The 22,255-nt window shown below is 41.6% G+C and overlaps 1 protein-coding gene across 1 annotated transcript in view; it reads left to right on the plus strand.

Annotated features, from left to right (window-relative positions):
- LOC126263741 (transcription initiation factor TFIID subunit 6) overlaps window positions 1–22,255 on the plus strand; it is a 140,557-nt gene that overhangs the window by 15,099 nt on the left and 103,203 nt on the right. The window contains exon 3 of the mRNA XM_049960924.1: window positions 7,134–7,287. Within this exon, the coding sequence (XP_049816881.1) occupies window positions 7,134–7,287 (154 nt within the window). The remainder of the gene's footprint in view (window positions 1–7,133; window positions 7,288–22,255) is intronic.

A 22,255-nucleotide genomic window follows, 5' to 3' on the forward strand; every position in this document is an offset into this window, starting at 1 on the left:
ACAATCATTTTTGCAGTGCATTGATCACATATACACATAATGAAACACACAAAGAGATTTGAAGTAACAAAAAGTTTATGTAACTTCTTCAGGATTAAAAAACTCAATGCATAATTCCTCAGTCTTGAAGAAAGCTTTGAAGCACAATTCCACAACTTTGAAGAAAGCTTAACATTGTTCGATTTCACTTTGTAATGATATGACCATATTTAATCCTCTATGATGTTGCAGTCTTCAGTCTGAAGACTGGTTTGACACAACTGTCCACACTACTCTATCCTGTGCAAGCCTCTTCATCTCCTAATAACAACTGCAACCTACATCCTTCTGAATGCTTACTCTATCCATGTTGTGGTCTCCCTCTATGATTTTTACCCCACACACTTCACCCCATTCTAAATTGGTAATGCCTTGATGTCTTGGAATCTTCCCTATCAACTGATTCCTCCTTCTAGTCAGGTTGTGCCACAGATTTCATTTCCCCAAATTCTATTCAGTACCTTCTCATTAGTTATGTGATCTAGCCTTCTAATCTTCAGCATTCTTCTGTAGCACCACGTTTCAAAAGCTTCTGTTCTCTTCTTGTCTAAACTCTTTATTATCTGTGTCTTACTTTATACATGCCTACACTCCATACCAATACTTTCAGAAAAGACTTTCTGACAATTAAATCTATGAAACTTCCTGGCAGATTAAAACTGTGTGTCCGACCGAGACTCGAACTCGGGACCTTTGCCTTTCGCGGGCAAGTGCTCATTCGGGAATTAAATCTATGTTTAAAATTAACCAGTTCTTCTCATTAAGAAATTCTTTTTTTGTCTCACCAGTCTACATTATATATCCTATCTACATTGGCCATCATCAGTTCTTTCACTGCCCAAACAGTAAACTCAGTGGTTAGCACACTGGACTCACATTCTGGACGACGACAGTTCACACCCACAATCTGGCCATCCTGATTTAGATTTTCCATGATTTCCCTAAATTGCTTCAGGCAAATGCCGGCATCGTTCCTTTGAAAGGGCACAGCCGACTTCCTCATCCTTCGCTAATTTGAGCTTATGCTCTGTCTGTAATGATCTCATTGTCAATAGGACATTAAACATTAATCTCCAAATAGGAAAACTCACCTACTACTTGAAGTGTCTCATTTCCTAATCTAATTTGCTCAGCATCACCTGATTTAATTCGACTACATTCCATTATCTTTGTTTTGCTTTTGTTGATGTTCATATTGTATCCTCCTTTCAAGACACTGTCCATTCTGTTCAGCTGATCTTCCAAGTTCTTTGCTGTCTATAACAGAATTACAGCATCATTGTCAAACCTCAAAAGTTTTTCTTTCTTCTCCCTGGACTTTAATTCCCACTCCAATTTTTTTGCTTGATCAGTGTACGGATTGAACATCATCAGGGTAGGCTAGATCCATGTCTCACTCCCTTCTCAACTGTAGCTTTTCTTTTGTGGCCCCAGACTTTTATAACTGCCAACTGGTTTCTGTACAAGTTCTAAAAATCATTTTGCTCCCTGTATTTTGCCCCTGCCACCTTGAGAATGTTAAAGAGAGTATTGCAGTCAACATTGCCAAAATCTTTCTGTAAGTCTACAAATGCTATAAACATAGGTTTATCTTTCTTTAACCTATCTTCTGAGAGAAGTCATAGGGTCAATGTTGCCTCACATGTCCCTAAATCTCTCCAGAATCCAAACTGATCTTCACCAAGGTCGGCTTTTAACAGTTCTTCAATTCTTCTGTAAAGAATTTGAGTTAGTATTTTGCAACTATGACTTATTAAACTGGTAGTTCAGTAATATTGACACATGTCAGCACCTGCTTTCTTTGGAATTGGAATTATTACATTTTTCTTGAAGTCTGATGGTATTTTGCTTGTCTCACACATCTTTCACACCGGATGGAAGAGTTTTGTAACGGCTAGCTCTCCCAAGGCTGTCAATAGTTCTGTGTCAAATTCTTCTCACAGTATCATAACTCCCATGTCATCTTCACCTACTTGCTCTTCCATTAATATAATATTGCCCTTAAGTACATCTCCCTTGTAAAGACCCTCTATATACTCCTTCCACCTTTCAGCTTCACCTTGTTTGCTTAGAACTGATTTTCCATGTGAGCTCTTAATATTCATACAATTACTTCTCTTTTCTTCAAAGGCCTCTTAAATTTTCCTGTAGGTAGTATCTATTTTCCTCCAAGTGAAATTCGCTTCTCAGTCCTTACATTTGTCCTCTAGCTGTTCCGGCTTAGCCATTTTGCACTTCTTATCAGTTTCATTTTTTATGTATTTGTATTCCCTTTCACATACTTCATTTTCTGCTGTTTTATATTTTCTCCTTCCATCAGTTAAATTCAATATCTCCTGTGTTATTCAAGGACTTCTACTAGGGATTGTCTTTTTATGTATTTGATCCTCTGCTGGCTTCACTATTTCATCTCTTAAAGCTACCTATTCACCTTCTACTGTATCCTTTCCCCTGTTTTAGTCAACTGTTGCCTAATGCTCCACTCCAACTGAAACTCTCCACAAATTCTGGTTCTTTAACTTATCTAGGTCCCATCTCCTCAGTTTCCTACTTTCTTCAGTTTGAATCTATAGTTCATAACCAATCAGTTATGGTCGAGAATTCACATCTGCCCCTGGAAATGTTTTACCATTTAAAATTTGGCTCTGAAATCTCTATCTTACCATCAGTACAGTATGAAACCTTCTGGTGTTTCCATTGTACAGTTTTCCATGTGCACAATCTTCTTTCATGATTCTTAAATGGAGTGTTAGCACTGATTAAATTATGCTGTGTGCAAAATTTTGCCAGGTAGTTTCCAATTTCATCTTTTCCCCCCAGTCCATATTCACCTACAATTTTTTCTTCTCTTCCTTTTCCCTCCATCAAATTCCAGTCCCACATTAGAATTTAATTTTATTCTCCCTTAACTATCTGAATAATTTTTTCATCATACATTTCTTCAGTATCTTCATCATCTGTGGAGCTAATTGGCATATAAACTTTTACTACTGTGGTGTGTGTGGTCTTCATGTCTATCTTGGCTACAGTAACGCATTCACAATGCTGTTCATAATAGCTTACCCGCATTCTTACTTTCTCATCCATTATTAAACCCACCCTTGCATTACCTCCATTTTTTATCTTTTATATATAGTGCTGTATTCTCCTGACCAGAAGTCCTGTTCCTCCTGCTACCGAACTTCACTGATTCCCATTGTGTCTAACTTTAACCTATACATTTCCCTTCTAAATTTTCTAACCTACCTGTCTAATTAAGGGACCTAACATTTCATGCTGCAGTCTGTGGAATGTCAGTTTTGTTTCTCCTGATGATGACATCCTTGTGAGTAGTCCCTGCCCAGAGATCCTAATGGGAGACTATTTTACCCAAGACGATGCCATCATCATTTAACCATGCAGTAGAGTTGCATGCCCTTGGGAAAAATTATGAGTGCAGTTTCCACTTGTTTTCAGTCATTCACGACACCAGTACAGCAAGGCCATCTTGGTTTATGTTACAAGGCCAGATCAACCAATCATCCAACCTGTTGCCCCTGCAATTATTGAAAAGGCTGCTTGCCCCTCTTCAGGAACCACATGTTTGTCTGGCTTCTCAACAGACACCTCTCCATTGTGGTCGCACCTCCATTGCGGCTATCTGTATTGCTGAGGCACACAACCTCCCCACCAACAGCAAGGTGTGTGGTTCATATGGGGAGATCTGTATCATTGTTAGTTTGGTGATTGTGGGAAGGCAAGGGGGTGGGGGGGTTAAATTGTAGAGAAAGGCCTAGTGATGAGTGCAGTAAGTAGATTTAGATTGGTGTAGATCACTAGCATGGAGATCTGCCTCAAGTGAGTCTGTGGACTGGAGACTGATCACTTCATCTTCAAATCTTGAAGAAAACAGAGAAATGATGTCTAATTATTTATGTTGTCTTCATTGTTATGGAAATATGTGTTCTGCACTGAGCAAACTTAATTTTATTCCTTAGCATCAAAACTTGTTCCAGTGAAGTTTCACTTTTGATATTGTGTTCATTTATTTTCTCAGAAATGCCTGATATGGTGTTGAGATATTCACATAATGCTTAAATCTCACTTTAAATCAATTAATAACTGTTAAAGAAGAAAGTTGAGTTTGCCCAAGCAGAACCCTATTTTCATAATTACTGTATATAGGGTGATTCTGTGAAGATGCTGCAAACTTTCAGGGATGAGGCAGAAGAATAAATGTATCAATTTGAGGTAAGGGACCTGGTCTGGAAATGACTGAATCTAAAGTTATAAGTGGAAACCATTCTGATACCTCTAACATTGGTATACATGTGCAGGTACTGTTGTTGCTAAGACTGGTAGGGTAGGCAACTTTTCAGAGGTTGTAGTATGGACCAAAACAACAACAAAAATGTCCAGTAAACATGGGCTGTAATATGCATACCTTAAAAACTATGAGCACTTGTTCATTTTCATCACTGTTAAACACATCTCTTCTACTGAACAAGGGGCTTAGCTCTTTTGAGCCCATACATACTGGAAATTTTTTCCTTGTTTCAGTCCATACTACCTCCTCCAAAAATATGGAAAACCAAGGAGCTTGCAGTAGAAGAGATGTATTTCACAGTACAGAAGAAGAACAAGTGCTCATAGCTCTTAATGTATGCATTTTAGGCTCCATGTTTATTGGGCATTTTCTTCCTTCTCTGTTCCAAACTATCACCTCTGGAAGTCCCCTACCCTACAGTCTTAGCAATAGCATTACCGTTACATGTATTCTGCTGTCAGAGGTTTCAGAACAAGTTTCCCTTATACCTCTCGACTTTATTGTTTCCGGACCTGGTTCTCTTACCTCAGATTGACACATTTACCCTTCTCCATCCTCACTGAAAGTTAGTAACATCATCATGGAATTACCCTGTATATTTGAAAGCAAACACAGACAAAAAGTGAGCTTCAACCCCAAGATGAAGTTGTTAGCTTTTTGGAAATGTAATGATACAGTCACTTCATTGCCACAATGTCTTTTACATTAAGTTGTTACAATAGCTTTATTCACATTGGATTGCCACTGTTATTCAGTGTGATATGTTTGCAGTCTGAGGCTGACGACCACAAAACTGATGATTATGTATCTGCCATGAAAATATTTTACCAATTGCCTAAAGCCTAGTTTATCCTGGAGGGAACACAAGTGAATGAGCACTAATAAACAAAGGATTCTCTTTGGTGTAAATGGTAGGTGAGCTCAAGCTAGGCAATTCACATTTGCTGCTGCTGCTGATATTCAGCTGGTTGCTGACCTTCCAGTGAATTGTCAAAGGAAATTCACACATTCTTCACCTCGGTACATTCACACAGAGAGCATTCGCAGTTAGGTTGCTTCATTGCCAACAGTGTGTTTGATAGAAAAAATAATTCCATGCAAATAAAACAGTTTTTCATCACCGCTTTCAGCACTTGCTACAGGGCTTAACTTCACACTACCTGCACCTTTCCCGGTGGGTGTGAACCCTTCACCACATTGACTTTGTGAAGCGGCCAGTGTTGACCTTGGCCTTCACTTGTTTCCTAAGGACACTAGTCCAGTCTCAGTCTAAGTCTCGGTCTATTGCCTTCAGTTTCACAATCTTCGCAATATTACCTTTGTATACACTGATGGCTCTCAGACTGACCATGGGGTCAGGTGTGCCTTTGTTGTTGGCACCCATGTCTTTCGATATCGGCTTCCAGCACACTCCTCAGCATTTACAGCCGAGCTCTCGCCTCATATCAGGCCAAGGAGTACATCCAGCGACACAGCCTTTTGAATTGTGTCCTCTGCTCAGACTCACTCAGTGCCCTTCAAAGTCTACGTGCACTGTACACTGCCCATCCCTTAGTGCAGCAGGTCCAGGAAAACTGTCAACTGCTCACTCTTGGTGGAGCCAGTGTGCTATTTCTGGGGTTCCTGGTCATATCGGTCTGCCAGGAAATGAGGCTGCTGCCAAAGCTGCAGTCCTTGTACCTGAGCCCCTGAGTACCTATATTCCCTCAGATGATCTCTGTGTTTGTCTGCCAGGAGGTGGTGTCTCTTTGGCATCGCCAATGGTCCTCCCTTCACGAGAATAAGCTGTGATGTATTAAGCCTCTCCCAGCAACGACCTCCTCTCAGCCATTGCACTGGGAGGAGGTCATTTTAACTAGGCTGTGTACTGGGCACTGCGTTTTTAGTCATCGTCATTTGCTAAGTGGTGCTACCCCACCACTTTGTACTCATTGTGCCCAAGTTTTGTCTGTCTGCCACTTCCTGATGGAAAGCCCATTTTTTAACCGTTTACATTCCTTCTTGGGTTTGCCATCTGTGTTATCGGGCGTTTTAGCAAATGACGCACGGCCTGTCGACCGCGTTTTCCTTTTTATCCGCCAAAGCAATATGGCGAAGGCCATTTAATTTTTAATTTTGGACCTCCATTTCTGTATGGTGTCTTTTTTAGCTCTTTTCCCACATGCCTGTTTTTAGCTGTCTTCTATTCTGTCAATTGGAACTCCTCTCTGTGTTAATGTTCTATAGTTTTGACTTGGGCATATATGACCCCAGTTGTTTTTTTTTGTGCCCTAAAGCAAAACCAAAACAAGTTTTTCATCTTGGCAGTAAGTAGTGTAATTGAATGAAATGTGTATGTGGATGATTCCAGTGTGTGTGTGGGGGGGGAGTGACAATAATGCAGAGTTCGGAGCTCGTACTGTTCTAATGATGGATGCTCATTCTCTCATGCTGTCTTCCATCCCACCAGTATAGACCTTTGTTCTAGGGTGTATGCAAGTTGATGATGCTGAACATTTGTTAACTGTTCTGTCATGCTTGCTTGCTTCTTTCATGCGCTCTGGTGTAAATGACATGTAGTGCAGGTTGCATATATACCTGGGTCTACATGTGCATGCTGAAGTCCATGGTAAATTTCAGTAAGAGGACTAACATTTGTTGTTGTCCTCTGAGCAGACAAGAAGGTATTAAGTGGATATCATTGTAATCTCATTTGTTTTATGGTCAATGGTTGTACATCCTGAATTTAGCAATACTCTTTGCTTTCCATTCAGCATCCTTTATTAATCAAGGTAAACTCATTTTTCAGCCACTTTATGGAATATATGCACCAGACCACATTCCTTTCCGATTTGCATCTGGTGGGGGTAGGGAACTTCATTTCATAGAAGAAAAGGAGGTTGAACTGAATGATGTCGTCAATTTACCCCTGCCAAAATTACCTCTGGAAGTGTCATTACGAGGTATGTCTTTTGTTTATGTTTTGCTTTATTCAAAATGATTATTGCATGTAGTTGTTTTGAATTTTCTTGGTTTTATGCATGGACGTTAAACTGTATGCAATCAAAAATGGAAGAGAAGACATAATATATACTGGGAAAAATTGAAATCCCATTGTTAATATTTTGATAAATACTTTGCAGCTCAAACAAGAAATAGCAAAATAGAAGCAAAAATTACTGACTTTTTATGGTTAGTGACTTCCAGAAATAAAGAAATGTGAACTGATCATGTGCTAAGATTCACAAGCACTTACAAACCATCGAGTATTTACCACATTTCATGTTATCAGAGAAACAGAATTGCCCCATTTGAATGAAGTAGAAGGACTATTGCTGTTTTTGAGGAGATTGACTGCTACAATTTTCATTAATGCTAATTTATTCAAAAAGGATGGTAGGAAACTAAGTCTGACCTATTCTTACTGACACTTTATTGTAAAGACATATTGATCCACAATGATGTACAGTGATCTTAATGAGTCTGTTATCTATGAGCTTCACACCTGTCTTCGTAGTAAGCATACTAGTCCCTGAAAGTGGCTATTAATATGTCCAAGTAAACAAGGTCAGTGATACTAGCCTGTGTGAAAAAGAATTACCGATACACTTTTCCATCTTCTCATTGTACAAAACTCATATAAGTCATGAGTAGACTGGATTTTTAGGTCACTAAGAAAGCATTTTAGCCGCTTAAAATAGGCCCTTTCAGTACCTTGTCTAGGCTATATAAAACCTGAAATAGGCCCTAAAAAGTATTCCGCAGAAAAACTAAACATAATGTAAAATGCACATTGTTGACATGTGAGCATACTATTAGTCATTAAAAATAAGGTTGATGAAAAACAGACTGATGGCAGCACTTCTCAAGGAAAGCTTATAAAATAGGATTTTCTTAGTTTTCGAAAGGGGATGTTTGCTGCCACAATAGCATGACACAGGTCAACTGCAGAGTTCGTTCTTTTTGGTGTAGTCATCAGATGTCATTGTGAAATGTGTTTGCTTCAGTTTTGATTTTAGTTCAACATTTGCCTTGTGTAATATTCCATCTCAGCTAAGTGGGACTTTTTCATTCAAAACTAATAAAAGAAGGAAACTAGATGCTATATAGAATTGCATATAAAAGCATTTGATATTTTTAAAGTGACACTGCCACTTAATTTGATCAAAATAAAATTAAAAAAAACTTACAATACAGTTTTTGATTTAAGGGTTTCCAACTATCCTGTCACTGAACAGATTTTTGTCACAACTCAAAACTTTAAAAAAAGAGATCAGAACTTGGTGCATCATTTTAAAAACATGTATGCTTTGTCGTACAGGTATGGCATTTAAAAATTGTTTACTTTTCCTTTTTGTCAAAATTGAACACTGCTACTTAAAAATAATAATCAAAGTGAACAGTTGAGTCCCAGTGTCTCATACTCTAATTTTGAACTATATTTATATATTAATCTGCTTCACAAATGCACTGGTGTCGAAAGGTATGAGAAGAAATTTGCAATTTTGAAGTGGCGGGAAAACCTAAGAAGCATAAAAACTTAACAGCTAACCCCTTTGTTGCATGCTTGGCAGAATATAGTTTTTCCATCTGTTGTATAGTGTGGAAACTCTGGTAGCCACAGTCTTATACAACTAGACTTTCAACTAGCAGATTTCGGCATTTTCCTCTGTTGAACTATTTGCGCACTGAAAGAATGGGTTTTGAACAATGAACATCTTACACTTCAAGCATCCATCTGTACACTCCATACTAGTTCAATTTGGTTGTTGGATAACAGAAATTCAACAATGGCCTCACTTGTCTACAATGAGTGTGTGTAACTAAGGAGTGAGGTGAACCTTTTTACTTCAGTGGCTACGCAGCTTTAAGTCTCCTCTCTGTTGTTGTTGTTTTTCTTTTATCTGATGTCAGTTCAAGGTCTATGAATTACTTTCTGTGTGGAAACAGGCAGTAGATCAGGGCTATATGAGCTACAGACATTTTTTTCCCAAATATCACAATTCCAAACTGGCACTAAAATCTAAGAAGCATACAAACATAACAACTAACGTCTTTGTTGAATGCTTGCCAGTCTTGTAAGCAAATCTAATCTAACAAAAATACAAGAATTTTAAGTTAAATTAAAGAAGTAGGTATCTTTTAGGATTTTATAGCTGAAATAAGCAAAAATAGGCATTAATGTCATAAAAGTCTGTTCTAGGTACTATAAAATTAATGGTTTTGAGTTTAATTAGTCATGAAATGCATAAGTACAATTTATTTGCAATTATGAACTCAGGAAAAGAAAAAGTTTTTAACTAAAAGTCCGGGGTCTAGTCAGGAGTTTCTTTCTTATGAACCACATCAATGTACATCTCAGATGCTGGCTGGCATTAAATGTAGACTTTTCCTTGTAAATGTAGTCATATCACTGAACTCCTAACTTGCCAGTTATCCCATCCACTTCTTATAGTTCTTGTATTTCGGTGCAGAAGGTATGTTTTGGGATGCTTACTCAACTTGTTGGTGAACTATATTTTATACGGTTTATGGCATGCCTGTTCAGGAGGCGTACAGATGAGCACAAGTGCTCATGCTCGTTCACTACCTGAATAGTGAGTGTTCACCGCTCACAGTAAAATGTGGCTGTCAGGCATCATTATATAGTGCAGGGGAAGTACAAAACTGTGCTGTCTTCAGCAGAGGAATGACATTGTGTTAAGTTCACCGTAGTTTTAAATACAAGCATATATACTTAATGGCCCAGTGCTTAATGTGGAGAGTAGCTCTTCTAAAATCAATGAAAAGCACCAGTATGGTCAGGTTAGGAACGTCAAAGCAAAGGTCAGTCACACTAGCATCAATTTATAACATGTCAGTTCAGGGTGCCTAGCTCCAGTAAGATATTATGGACCTGCTGTATGACGGACAGCTGAGTGATAAGTTTAATAATAAAATAAATCTGTTAGACTTGTAAAAAATTGTCTTTAATATAAATTTTCATAGCTTCACAAGTTTGCAACTAAGATTATGTTCATATTTGGCCCTACAAATTTGTGCAAGCAACTTTTTGCAGCAGTTAAGAGAATGAAATCTACCTACAGAAGACTGACTTCAATTTAAAAGTGTGTCCTCAAATTAGCAGTGCTCAGAAAGTAGCACAAGACATTGATACTTTAGTGAAAAACAAAATAAGTAGTAGTGACTTACCATACGAAAGCGCTGGCAGGTCGATAGACACACAAACAAACACAAACATACACACAAAATTCAAGCTATCACAACCAACGGTTGCTTCATCAGGAAAGAGGGAAGGAGAGGGAAAGACGAAAGGATGTGGGTTTTAAGGGAGAGGGTAAGGAGTCATTCCAATCCCGGGAGCGGAAAGACTTACCTTAGGGGGAAAAAGGGACACGTATACACTCGCACACACACACACACACACATATCCATCCGCACATACACAGACACAAGCAGACATTTGTAAAGGCAAAGAGTTTGGGCAGAGATGTCAGTCGAGGCGGAAGTACAGAGGCAAATATGTTGTTGAAAGACAGGTGAGGTATGAGCGGCGGCAACTTGAAATTAGCGGAGGTTGAGGCCTGGCGGATAACGAGAAGAGAGGATATACTGAAGGGCAAGTTCCCATCTCCGGAGTTCTGACAGGTTGGTGTTAGTGGGAAGTATCCAGATAACCCGGACGGTGTAACACTGTGCCAAGATGTGCTGGCCGTGCACCAAGGCATGTTTAACCACAAGGTGATCCTCATTACCAACAAACACTGTCTGCCTGTGTCCATTCATGCGAATGGACAGTTTGTTGCTGGTCATTTCTACATAGAAAGCTTCACAGTGTAGGCAGGTCAGTTGGTAAATCACGTGGGTTTTTGCCAGTAGGTTCACTTTGTATTCACCTTCTCCTTTTTACCATAATCTACTATACAATTTTATCCCGCCTATATATACTCAATAATACGTAACCCACTTCCAAACCATAACCAAAAATATTTTTTTTTTTTTCCTGATTTCAACACTACCGCTGCTATAAAATCCGCCGTTTCTAGTTCACAAACAGTTCCTTTCACCTATTAAACAACCATTTCGGCTAGTTCTAATAACTTTCGCTTTATTTCCATTTCCGTTTTTCCCACATCATTAATCATTTTTAGCCGCTTCCCACAGGTTTTAACGTCATTATTTCTTCGTTAGACAATTGTTAGCCTCATTCTCATAATCTGCCACCACAAAACCACTCCTTTTAATACATTTACACGTAGTTTTTTCGAAATTTTCCCGAATTTCTCCACCCTTTAACGTGTTTTGGCAGCAACACAACCACCTAACCTTTATGCACATCGTTGTCTACCAACCAAAGTTCACCACAGGATCAACACAGCCCAGCTTTAACCAACACTTTTTCGCCTTTTTTCACACCAGATCTCCAGTTGCTTTCTAGTTCACCTTTATCTCTCCCCATATATTTTCATTTTCATTTCAGCCTCATGTTACACTTTCCACCTTCTAATACCATGTCACCCTCACAACACCCCCACAACGACCCCATTAAGTTTTATTTACATTCCCTCCGCAAACATACCTTCGCCCTAGCCAGATTACGCTCCCATATTTTATTTTCTCAGGCTTGTCTGACATTTGGCATTACCCCCAAAGGCCTCACACTTAAAGTTCCCATCTCTGGCTGCAACCCTTCTTTCCATCAGTCCCTATATCAGTTCCAAACTGAACAATCCATTGCCCTCACCCGCCTAATCCTTCACCTACACATCAACTCAGCCAATGAACACACCCATCAACTCCTATCCTTAATAAAAGTCCTCAATCTTTCCTCTCCCACATCCACACCGGCAGTTCAGAGCATCCTTCTACAGGCCAACCGCAAATTAGAACAGCACGCCACCCTCCACCTCAAAAAACCATCCAATCTCCTGGTTTCCCACCTCCGGAAAGGCAACTCACTCACCCTTCACAACCTTTCCAGCAAACCTTAACCTCCTCTCATTGCACACAAACCCACTCTCTCCCATCTACTCAATCTCCCACTTCCAGCTCCACTCCCTCCAAAACCTCAAAATTCCAATCAACAAAATCTGGAACCACAACATCCTAATTCAGTAGTTAACCTTTCCTCCAAACCTCTCTCCCAATCCGAAACCTCTGTCCTATCCGAAGGCCTCACCTTCAGCCCCACTCCCAGATTCAACCAAACACCCCTCGTCAAAGATTTACTGTCCTACACTCGTACTCTCTGCTGAAAATATCACTTTGCCACGAAGAAAAATGATCCTAATCCTACTCCTAATGATCCAACTCCCCAAGACACTTTTCAAATTGAACCCTGCCTGGAACAGTTCCGTCCTCCGTCACAGCGGGACCCACCTCCTCTTCCTCAAAATCACCCTCTCCAAACCTTCCAGGAATTTCTGACTTCCAGCCTTGCTTCTCAATCCTTCTTAAGAAACCTTAATCTTACTCCCAACATCACCACTGCTGAAGCCCAAGCTATCCGTGATCTGAAGGCTGACCGATCCATCGTCATTCTTCTGGCGGACAAGGGTTCCACAACCGTGGTACTTGATCGTCGGGAGTGTGTGGCTGAGGGACTGCGTCAGCTTTCAGACAACACCACATACAAAGTTTGCCAAGGTAATCCCATTCCTGACGTCCAGGCGGAGCTTCAAGGAATCCTCAGAACCTTAGGCCCCCTACAAAACCTTTCATCTGACTCCATCAACCTCCTGACCCCACCGACACACCGCACCCCTACCTTCTACCTTGTTCCTAAAATTCACAAACCCAATCATCCCGGCCGCCCCATTGTAGCTGGTTACCAAGCCCCCACAGAACGTATCTCTGCCTACGTAGATCAACACCTTCAACCCATTACATGCAGTCTCCCATCCTTCATCAAAGACACCAACCACTTCCTCGAACGCCTGGAATCCTTACCCAATCTGTTACCCCCAGAAATCATCCTTGCAACCATAGATGCCACTTCCTTATACACAAATATTCTGCACGTCCAGGGCCTCGCTGCGATGGAGCACTTCCTTTCACACCGATCACCTGCCGCCCTACCTAAAACCTCTTTCCTCATTACCTTAGCCAGCTTCATCCTGACCCACAACTTCTTCACTTTTGAAGGCCAGACATACCAACAACTAAAGGGAACAGCCATGGGTACCAGGATGGCACCCTCGTACGCCAACCTATTCATGGGTCACTTAGAGGAAGCCTTCTTGGTTACCCAGGCCTGCCAACCCAAAGTTTGGTACAGATTTATTGATGACATCTTCATGATCTGGACTCACAGTGAAGAAGAACTCCAGAATTTCCTCTCCAACCTCAACTCCTTTGGTTCCATCAGATTCACCTGGTCCTACTCCAAATCCCATGCCACTTTCCTTGACGTTGACCTCCATCTGTCCAATGGCCAGCTTCACACGTCTGTCCACATCAAACCCACCAACAAGCAACACTACCTCCATTATGACATCTGCCACCCATTCCACATCAAACGGTCCCTTCCCTACAGCCTAGGTCTTCATGGCAAACGAATTTGCTCCAGTCCGGAATCCCTGAACCATTACACCAACAACCTGAAAACAGCTTTCCCGACCTGGTACAGAAGCAAATAACCAGAGCCACTTCCTCATCCCCTCAAACCCAGAACCTCCCACAGAAGAACAACAAAAGTGCCCCACTTGTGACAGGATACTTTCCGGGACTGGATCAGACTCTGAATGTGGCTCTCCAGCAGGGATACGACTTCCTCAAATCCTGTTCTGAAATGAGATCCATCCTTCATGAAATCCTCCCCACTCCACCAAGAGTGTCTTTCCGCCGTCCACCTAACCTTCGTTCATCCCTGTGAAATCCCCAAACCACCTTCCCCCTCTGGCTCCTACCCTTGTAACTGCCCCCGGTGTAAAACCTGTCCAATGCACCCTCCCATCACCACCTACTCCAGTCCTGTAACCCGGAAGGTGTACACGATCAAAGGCAGAGCCACGTGTAAAAGCACCCACGTGATTTACCAACTGACCTGCCTACACTGTGAAGCTTTCTATGTGGGAATGACCAGCAACAAACTGTCCATTCGCATGAATGGACACAGGCAGACAGTGTTTGTTGGTAATGAGGATCACCCTGTGGTTAAACATGCCTTGGTGCATGGCCAGCACATCTTGGCACAGTGTTACACCATCCGGGTTATCTGGATACTTCCCACTAACACCAACCTGTCAGAACTCCGGAGATGGGGACTTGCCCTTCAGTATATCCTCTCTTCTCGTTATCCGCTAGGCCTCAACCTCCGCTAATTTCAAGTTGCCGCCACTCATACCTCACCTGTCTTTCAACAACATCTTTGCCTCTGTACTTCCGCTTCGACTGACATCTCTGCCCAAACTCTTTGCCTTTACAAATGTCTGCTTGTGTCTGTGTATGTGCGGATGGATATGTGTGTGTGTGCAAGTGTATACGTGTCCCTTTTTCCCCCTAAGGTAAGTCTTTCCGCTCCCAGGATTGGAATGACTCCTTACCCTCTCCCTTAAAACCCACATCCTTTCGTCTTTCCCTCTCCTTCCCTCTTTCCTGATGAAGCAACCATTGGTTGTGAAAGCTTGAAATTTGTGTGTATGTTTGTGTGTCTATCGACCTGCCAGCACTTTCGTATGGTAAGTCACATCATCTTTGTTTTTATATATATTTTTCCCGCGTGGAATGTTTCCCTCTATTATATTCAAAGTAAGTAGTAGTCATTGATATGCAGTACTTCAGTGTGTAACGTATGAATAAGATAGTTACAAAATTCAAGTGGTTGTCAATATAAGCTTCATCCGAAAAAGATATTAATCATAAGGCTGCATCAGTCGTATCAAATATAATGTTTCGTATTTAGCTGCCCCAAGTTCTTTGCAAATAGAAATTTAAAAAACTGAGAGGTTTCATTTCATTGCCATTTTTCATCAGTGTTACAGTTTTAGGAAATAAATTTGCCACAAAAGTCATTAGATAGCCAGCGTGAAATGATACTCCTCCATATAACTATTAGTGGCCATAGAATAGACTTATTAACATTAGTTAATCGTGCTGAGTGTGACATACCTTTTTCAGATTCCTCCTCCCCTCCCCTCCCCACTCACCCCATCCCATACCCTCCCCCTGCCATCACCTTCCCTCCCCTCCTCTACTGTCTCCTCCTTTCCTCTTCCCCTTCCATTACTCACTGTGAATCAGCTGGTTGCTCACTGCTGAGGTGTGAGAGTGAGCCAGCTTGCGTGAGCAGACCAGTGAACCGGCTTGGTTAAGAGAACAGATTTTTTAAATTGAACTCTCCACATGAGTAACCTGCCAGATACAGACTGTGAAATGTATGCATTCAACCATAAATGGACAGGTAGCATTGAAAAGTAGTTCTTAGTACTTTCTTTGAAACTCAACTTGAGCAACTGGTTTGTCAGCCCACACATAGCAGAACTATTTTAGATCTAATGGCTGCAGACAGACCTGACTTTATTGACAGTACTTAGAAAAAAAAAGGTCTTGATCGCAAAATTCTTTATTAAGTGTTGCGTGTTTCAGAATTTCATCATCAGACAGAACCTGTGGAATGAAGTGTACGAGAAATTAATGATAGAAAATTTGCATAAGTATGCATCTCAGTATTGTAATATAGAGAGATTTCAATTAGTATCATACTTACATAAAAATCAAGCCGTAGTAGTATAAATATTTTTGTCAGGTTTGTAAGTTACTCTTTGACAATATTTCTATGGTCAATGCTAGTGCCACCTACTGGCCTTCATCTACTTCTTTGATAGTTTAATCGCCACACTCAGTTTGGCACTAGTTCTATTTGAAAACACGGAACTGTAAAATATGCCTACATGAGATGAGATTTTTGTTGTATTCAGTCTGTGTGCTCACTTTCGTGAGCTTTGTACTATAGTCTGATTTTTATGTAAGTACAATACTACTTGAAATTTCTATTTATTGCGATAATAATGCACAGAAAGGTGGTTGAGAATAATAAATTAATTAGGAATAAAGAGATGCCTCACTGAAAGCAGAAGTGCTGTGTCATTGACAGATACACAAACAAAAGTTTGCTAACTTTCGGAATGAAATTCCTTTCTCTAGCTGTGGGAGAAAAGCGCGCGCGCGCCGCGCGCACACACACACACACACACACACACACACACACACACACACCTGTCTCCCTACTTTCGAGTAGAATGAGCACAATTTATGGAGACAGGTGTGTGTGTGTGTGTGTGTGTGTGTGTGTGTGTGTGTGTGTGTGTGTGTGTGTGTGTGATTTCGTGATTTCAACAAAGGCCTTGTTGGCTGAAAAATCACTTTCTGACAGTCTTTTTATTGTGCCTATCTGTGACTCAGCATCTCCGTTGTATCATGAGTAGCAACTATTCTTTTCATAATACTGTTACATTCTATTCTGAATTTTCCAATTGTTAGATTTTGCATGATAGATGCCAGTTATTTTTGAACCACATTGAATGACAGGTGTGCTTCTGACATGATTTTGACTGAGCCAGGTCTCAACAAGATAAACAATAATAATAGAGAGGGAAAGTTGCTACTCACCATATAGCAGAGATGCTGAGTCGCGATAGGCACAACAAAAACATTCACACAATTATAGCTTTTGGCCATTAAGGCCATTGTCAGCAACACACACACACACACACACACACACACACACACACACACACACTAACGCAACTTGCGCACACGTCTGCAGTCTCAGACAACTGAAACCACACTGCGAGCAGCAGCACCAGTGCATGATGGGAGTGGTGACTGGGTGGGGGTAAGGAGGAGGCTGAGGTGGGGAGGGGGAGGGATAGTATGGTGGGGGTGGCGGAAAGTGAAGTGCTACAGTTTAGACGGAGGGCAGGAGAGAAGGTGGGGGGGGGGGGGGGGTAAGTTGCAGAAAGGAGAGAAATGAAAAGAAATTAAAACACTGGGTGTGATGGTGAAATGACAGCTGTTTAGTGCTGGAATAGGAACAGGGAGGGGGCTGGATGGGTGAGGACAGTGACTAACAAAGGTTGAGGCCAGGAGGGTTACAGGAACATAGGATGTATTGCAGGATGTATTGTTCCCACCTGCGCAATTCAGAAAAGCTGGTGTTGGTGGGAAGGATCTATATGGCAAAGACAGTGAAGCAGTCATTGAAACAAGGGATATTATGTTTGGCAATGTGTTCAGCAACAGGGTGGTCCTCTTGTTTTTTAGCCACAGTTTGTCAGTGCCCATTCATCCAGACAGACGGCTTGTTGGTTGTCATGCCTACATAGAATGCAGCACAGTGGTTGCAGCTTAGCTTGTAAATCACATGACTGGTTTCATAGGTAGCTCTGCCTTTGATGGGATAGGTGATGTGACCGGACTGGAGTAGGCAGTTGTAGGAGGATGTATGGGACAGGTCTTGTATCTGAGTCTATTACAGGGGTATGAGCCATGATGTAAGGGACTGGGAGCAGGGGTTGTGTAAGGATGGACGAGTATATTGTGTAGGTTTGGTGGACGGCGGAATACCTCTGTAGGAGGGGTAGGAATGGGTTGTGTAAGGATGGACGAGTATATTGTGTAGGTTCAGTGGACGGCGGAATACCACTGTAGGAGGGGTCGGAAGGATAATGGGCAGGACATTTCTCATCTCAGGGCATGAGAGGTAATCGAAATCCTGGCGGAGAATGTAATTCAGTTGCTCCAATCCCGGTTGGTACTGAATTATGAGGGGAATGCTACTCTGTGGCCGGACTGTGTGACTTTGGGAGTTGGTGGGAGACTGGAACGATAAGGCATGGTAGATTTGTTTTTGAACAAGGTTGGGAGGATAATTACAGTCAGTCAAGGCTTCAATGACACCCTCGGTACATTTTGAGAGGGTCTGCTTGTCATTGCAGATGCGACAACCACTGGTGGCTAGGCTGTACGGAAAGGATTTCTTGCTATGGAATGGGTGCCAACTGTCAAAGTGGAGGTAGTATTGCTGGTGGTTAGTAGATTTGATATGGACAGATGTACTGATGTATCCACCACTGAGGTGGAGGTCAACATCTAGGAAGGTGGCTTGTTGGGTTGAGTAGGACCAGGTGAAGCAAATGGGGGAGAAGTTGTTGGGGTTCTGGAGGAATGTGGGTAGGGTGTCCTCACCTTCAGTCCAGATAGCAAAGATGTCATCAATGTATCTGAACCAGGTGAGGGGTTTAGGATTTAGGATTCTGGGTTTTTAGGAAGGATTCCTCTAGATGGCCCGTGAATAGGTTGGCATAGGATGGTGCCACGTGGGTACCCATACCCGTACCCCGGATTTGTTTGTAGGTAATGCCTTCAAAGAAGAAATACGAGGGTAATCCCAAAAGTAAGGTCTCCTATTTTTTTATAAGTTCATAGACCTGTTTATTTCTACAGTGGTTTACATCAGTTTACAGCTTGAACATTTAGCTATTTTTCGACAGAATCACCATTTCTATTGATGCATTTTTGTAGACGCTGTGGCAGCTTTTGTAGATGCTGTGGCAGCTCACTGCCATGCTGTTCAGAAAGTTGTGAACCTCTTCTTTCACCTCGTTGTCGGAGCTGAATCGCTTTCTGGCCAAATGTTCTTTTAACCCAGGAAACAGGTGATAGTCACTGGGCACCAAGTCAGGACTATAGGGTGGGTGGGTGATTATGTTCCACTGAAACTGTTGCAGGAGATCAACATTTTTTTCTGAGCAATGTGTGGGCGAGCGTTGTCATGGAGAATGTGTACGCCTTTGCTCAACATTCCTCTTCTCTGGTTCTGAATTGCCCATTTGAGTTTTTTCAGAGTCTCACAGTACCTGTCAGCATTAATTGTGGTCCCAGCGATTCACCTCCGATGACGAGGTGAAAGAAGAGATTCATAACTTTCTGAACAGCATGGCAGCGAGCTGATATGACATGGGCTTACAAAAACTGCCACAGCGTCTACAAAAATGCATCTACAGAAATGGTGATTACGTCGAAAAGTAGGCAAATGTTCAAGCTGTAAACTGATGTAGACCATTGTAGAAATAAACAGGTTCATGTACTTATAAAAAAATAGGAGACCTTACTTTTGGGATTACCCTCGTAGTTGTGAGTGAGGACTACGGTCATGGTGACTAAGAAGAAGGTTGTTGGTTTGGAGTCCATAGGGCATCTGGAAAGATGGTGTTTAATAGCAGTAAGGCCATGGGCATTAGGAATGTTAGTGTAAAGAGGTGGCATCAATAGTGATGAGCAGGGCACTATATGTGGTAAAGAGACAGGAACTGTAGAGAGTCGGTGGAGGAAATGGTTGGTATCTTTTATATACAAGGATAGGTTCCGGGTAATAGATTGAAGGTGTTGGTCTACGAGAGCAGAGATTCTCTCAGTGGGGGCACAGTAAATGGCCACAATGGGTCATCCAAGGTGGTTGGATTTATGGACTTTAGGAACCGTGTTGAAGGTGGGAGTGCAGGTAGTGGTAGGAGTAAGTAGAGAGAGCGATGGACTCTGGGGAGAGTTCTGGGATGGGCCTAAGGATTTGAGTAGTGACTGGAGATCCTGCTGAATTACTGGAATGGGATCACTGTGGCAAGGTTTGTAGGTGGAAGTATCTGACAGCTGATGGATTGCTTCCACCAGGTAATCCTTGCGGTTCAAAGGAATGGTGGTGGAGCCTTTGTCTGCAAGTAGGATTATAAGGTCAGGATCAGTTTTTAGATGGTATAAAATGCCACTGTTCACATAAGCAGTCGTATGTGAAAACCCAATCACTCACCACATGGATGAAGTGTTGAGCAGCTGAATATCGTCCTGCATCTTTCAAACATTCATTCTTCCTTCCAACACACACTTGCAGTACTCGGGCACACGTGTGTAGCTAAATTCTCCTGCCACCATAGCCTTACTGGGGCAAGAGTTTGTTGAACTGAGTAGATGAAGTGAAGGTGGGAAGGTACAGAATGGTGAGAAAAAGGCAAAGAATTATGATTGGGGAAGAGGACTGAAATTTGAAGGCAGAAAAAATCAGGGGAGTAAAACTTCCTGGTAGATTAAAACTGTGTGCCGGATCGAGACTTGATCTTGGGACCTTTGCCTTTCGCGGGCAAGTGCTCTACCATCAGAGCTACCCAAGCACAACACACGACCCGTCCTCAGTTTTAATTCCACCAGTACCTCATCTCCTACCTTCCAAACTTCACAGAAGCTCTCCTGCTGATCTTACACAACTAGCACTCCTGGAAGAAAGGACCTGCAGAGACATAGCTTAGCCACAGCCTGGGGGATGTTTCCAGAATGAAAATTTCACTCGGCAGCAGTGTGTGTGCTCATATGAAACTTTGTGGCAGATTAAAACTGTGTGCCAGACTGAGACTCGAACTCGGGATCTTTGCCTTTCGTGGGCAAGTGGTAGAGCTCTTGCCGGTGAAAGGCGAAGGTCCCGAGTTCCGAGTCTCGGTTTGGCACCCTGTTTTAATCTGCCAGGAAGTTTCATACCAGCACACACTCTGCTGTAGAGTGAAAATTTCATTCAGGGGAAGGTGTCTGGAGAATTGGGAAGGGGGAGCAGGATAGAAGGCGGCTATTACATCTACCTATAGACTACTGGTTGAAGCTTTGTGAATATCTGTCACAAGGGATTTTGTTTTGAAAATCCTATCATATCCTCATTCTGAAACAAGTATAAAAATGTAAAGACTAAGCACCTTTGTTTTCTCCCCAATTCTATTCAGTACCTCCTCTTTAGCTGTGATCTACCCATCTAATCTTCAGCATTCTTCTGTAGCATCACATTTCGAAAGCTTCTGTTCTCTTCTTGTCTAAACTATTTATTGTCCATTTTCACTTCCATACAAATGTTTTCAGAAATGACTTCCCGACACTTAAATCTATACTCGATGCTAACAAATTTCTCTTCTTCAAAAACACGTTGCTTGCCATTGCCAGTCTACATTTTATATCCTCACTACTTTGACCGCCATCAGTTATTTTGCTCCCCAAATAGCAAAACTCCTTTGCTACTTTGAGTGTCTCATTTTCTAATCTAATTCTCTCAGCATCATCCAATTTGACTACATTCCATTATTGTCATTTTGCTTTTGTTGATGTTCATCTTATATCCTCCTATCAAGACAATGTCCATTCCGTTCAGCTGCTCTTCCAGGTCCTTTGCTGCCTCTGACAAAATAACAATGTCATCAGCAAGCCTCAAAGTTTTTATTTCTTCTCCATTGATTTTAATTCCTACTCCGAATTTTTCTTTTGTTTCCTTTTCTGCTTGCTCAATATACAGATTGAATAACATCGGGGATAGGCTACAACCCTGTCTCACTCCCTTTCCGAGCACTGCTTCCCTTTCATGCCCCTCGACTTTTATAACTGCCATCTGGTTTCTGTACAATTTGTAAATAGCTGTTTGCTCCTTATATTTAGCCCCTGCCACCTTCAGAATTTAAAAGAGAGTAATCCAATCAACATTGTCAAAAGCTTTCTGTAAGTCTACAAATGCGAGAAACGTAGGTTTGCCTTTTCTTAATCTATCTTCTAAGATGAGTCGTAGGGTCAGTATTGCCTCACGTGTTCCAACATTTCTACGGAATCCAAATTGATCTTCCCCGAGGTCGGTTTCTACCAGTTTTCCCATTCGTCTGTAAAGAATTCGTGTTAGTATTTTGCAGCTGTGACTTATTAAAGTGATAGTTCGGTAATTTTCACATATTGCAACACCTGCTTTGTTTGAATTATTATATTCTTCTTGAAGCCTGAGGGTATTTTGCCTGTCTCATACATCTTGCTCACTAGATGGTAGTGTTTTGTCAGGGTTGGCTTTCCCAAGGCTATCAGTAGTTCTAATGGAATGTTGTCTACTCCCGGGACCTTGTTTTGACTTAGGTCTTTCAGTGC

This window comes from Schistocerca nitens, chromosome 6 (assembly GCF_023898315.1).
Source record: "Schistocerca nitens isolate TAMUIC-IGC-003100 chromosome 6, iqSchNite1.1, whole genome shotgun sequence".
NCBI lineage: Eukaryota > Metazoa > Arthropoda > Insecta > Orthoptera > Acrididae > Schistocerca > Schistocerca nitens.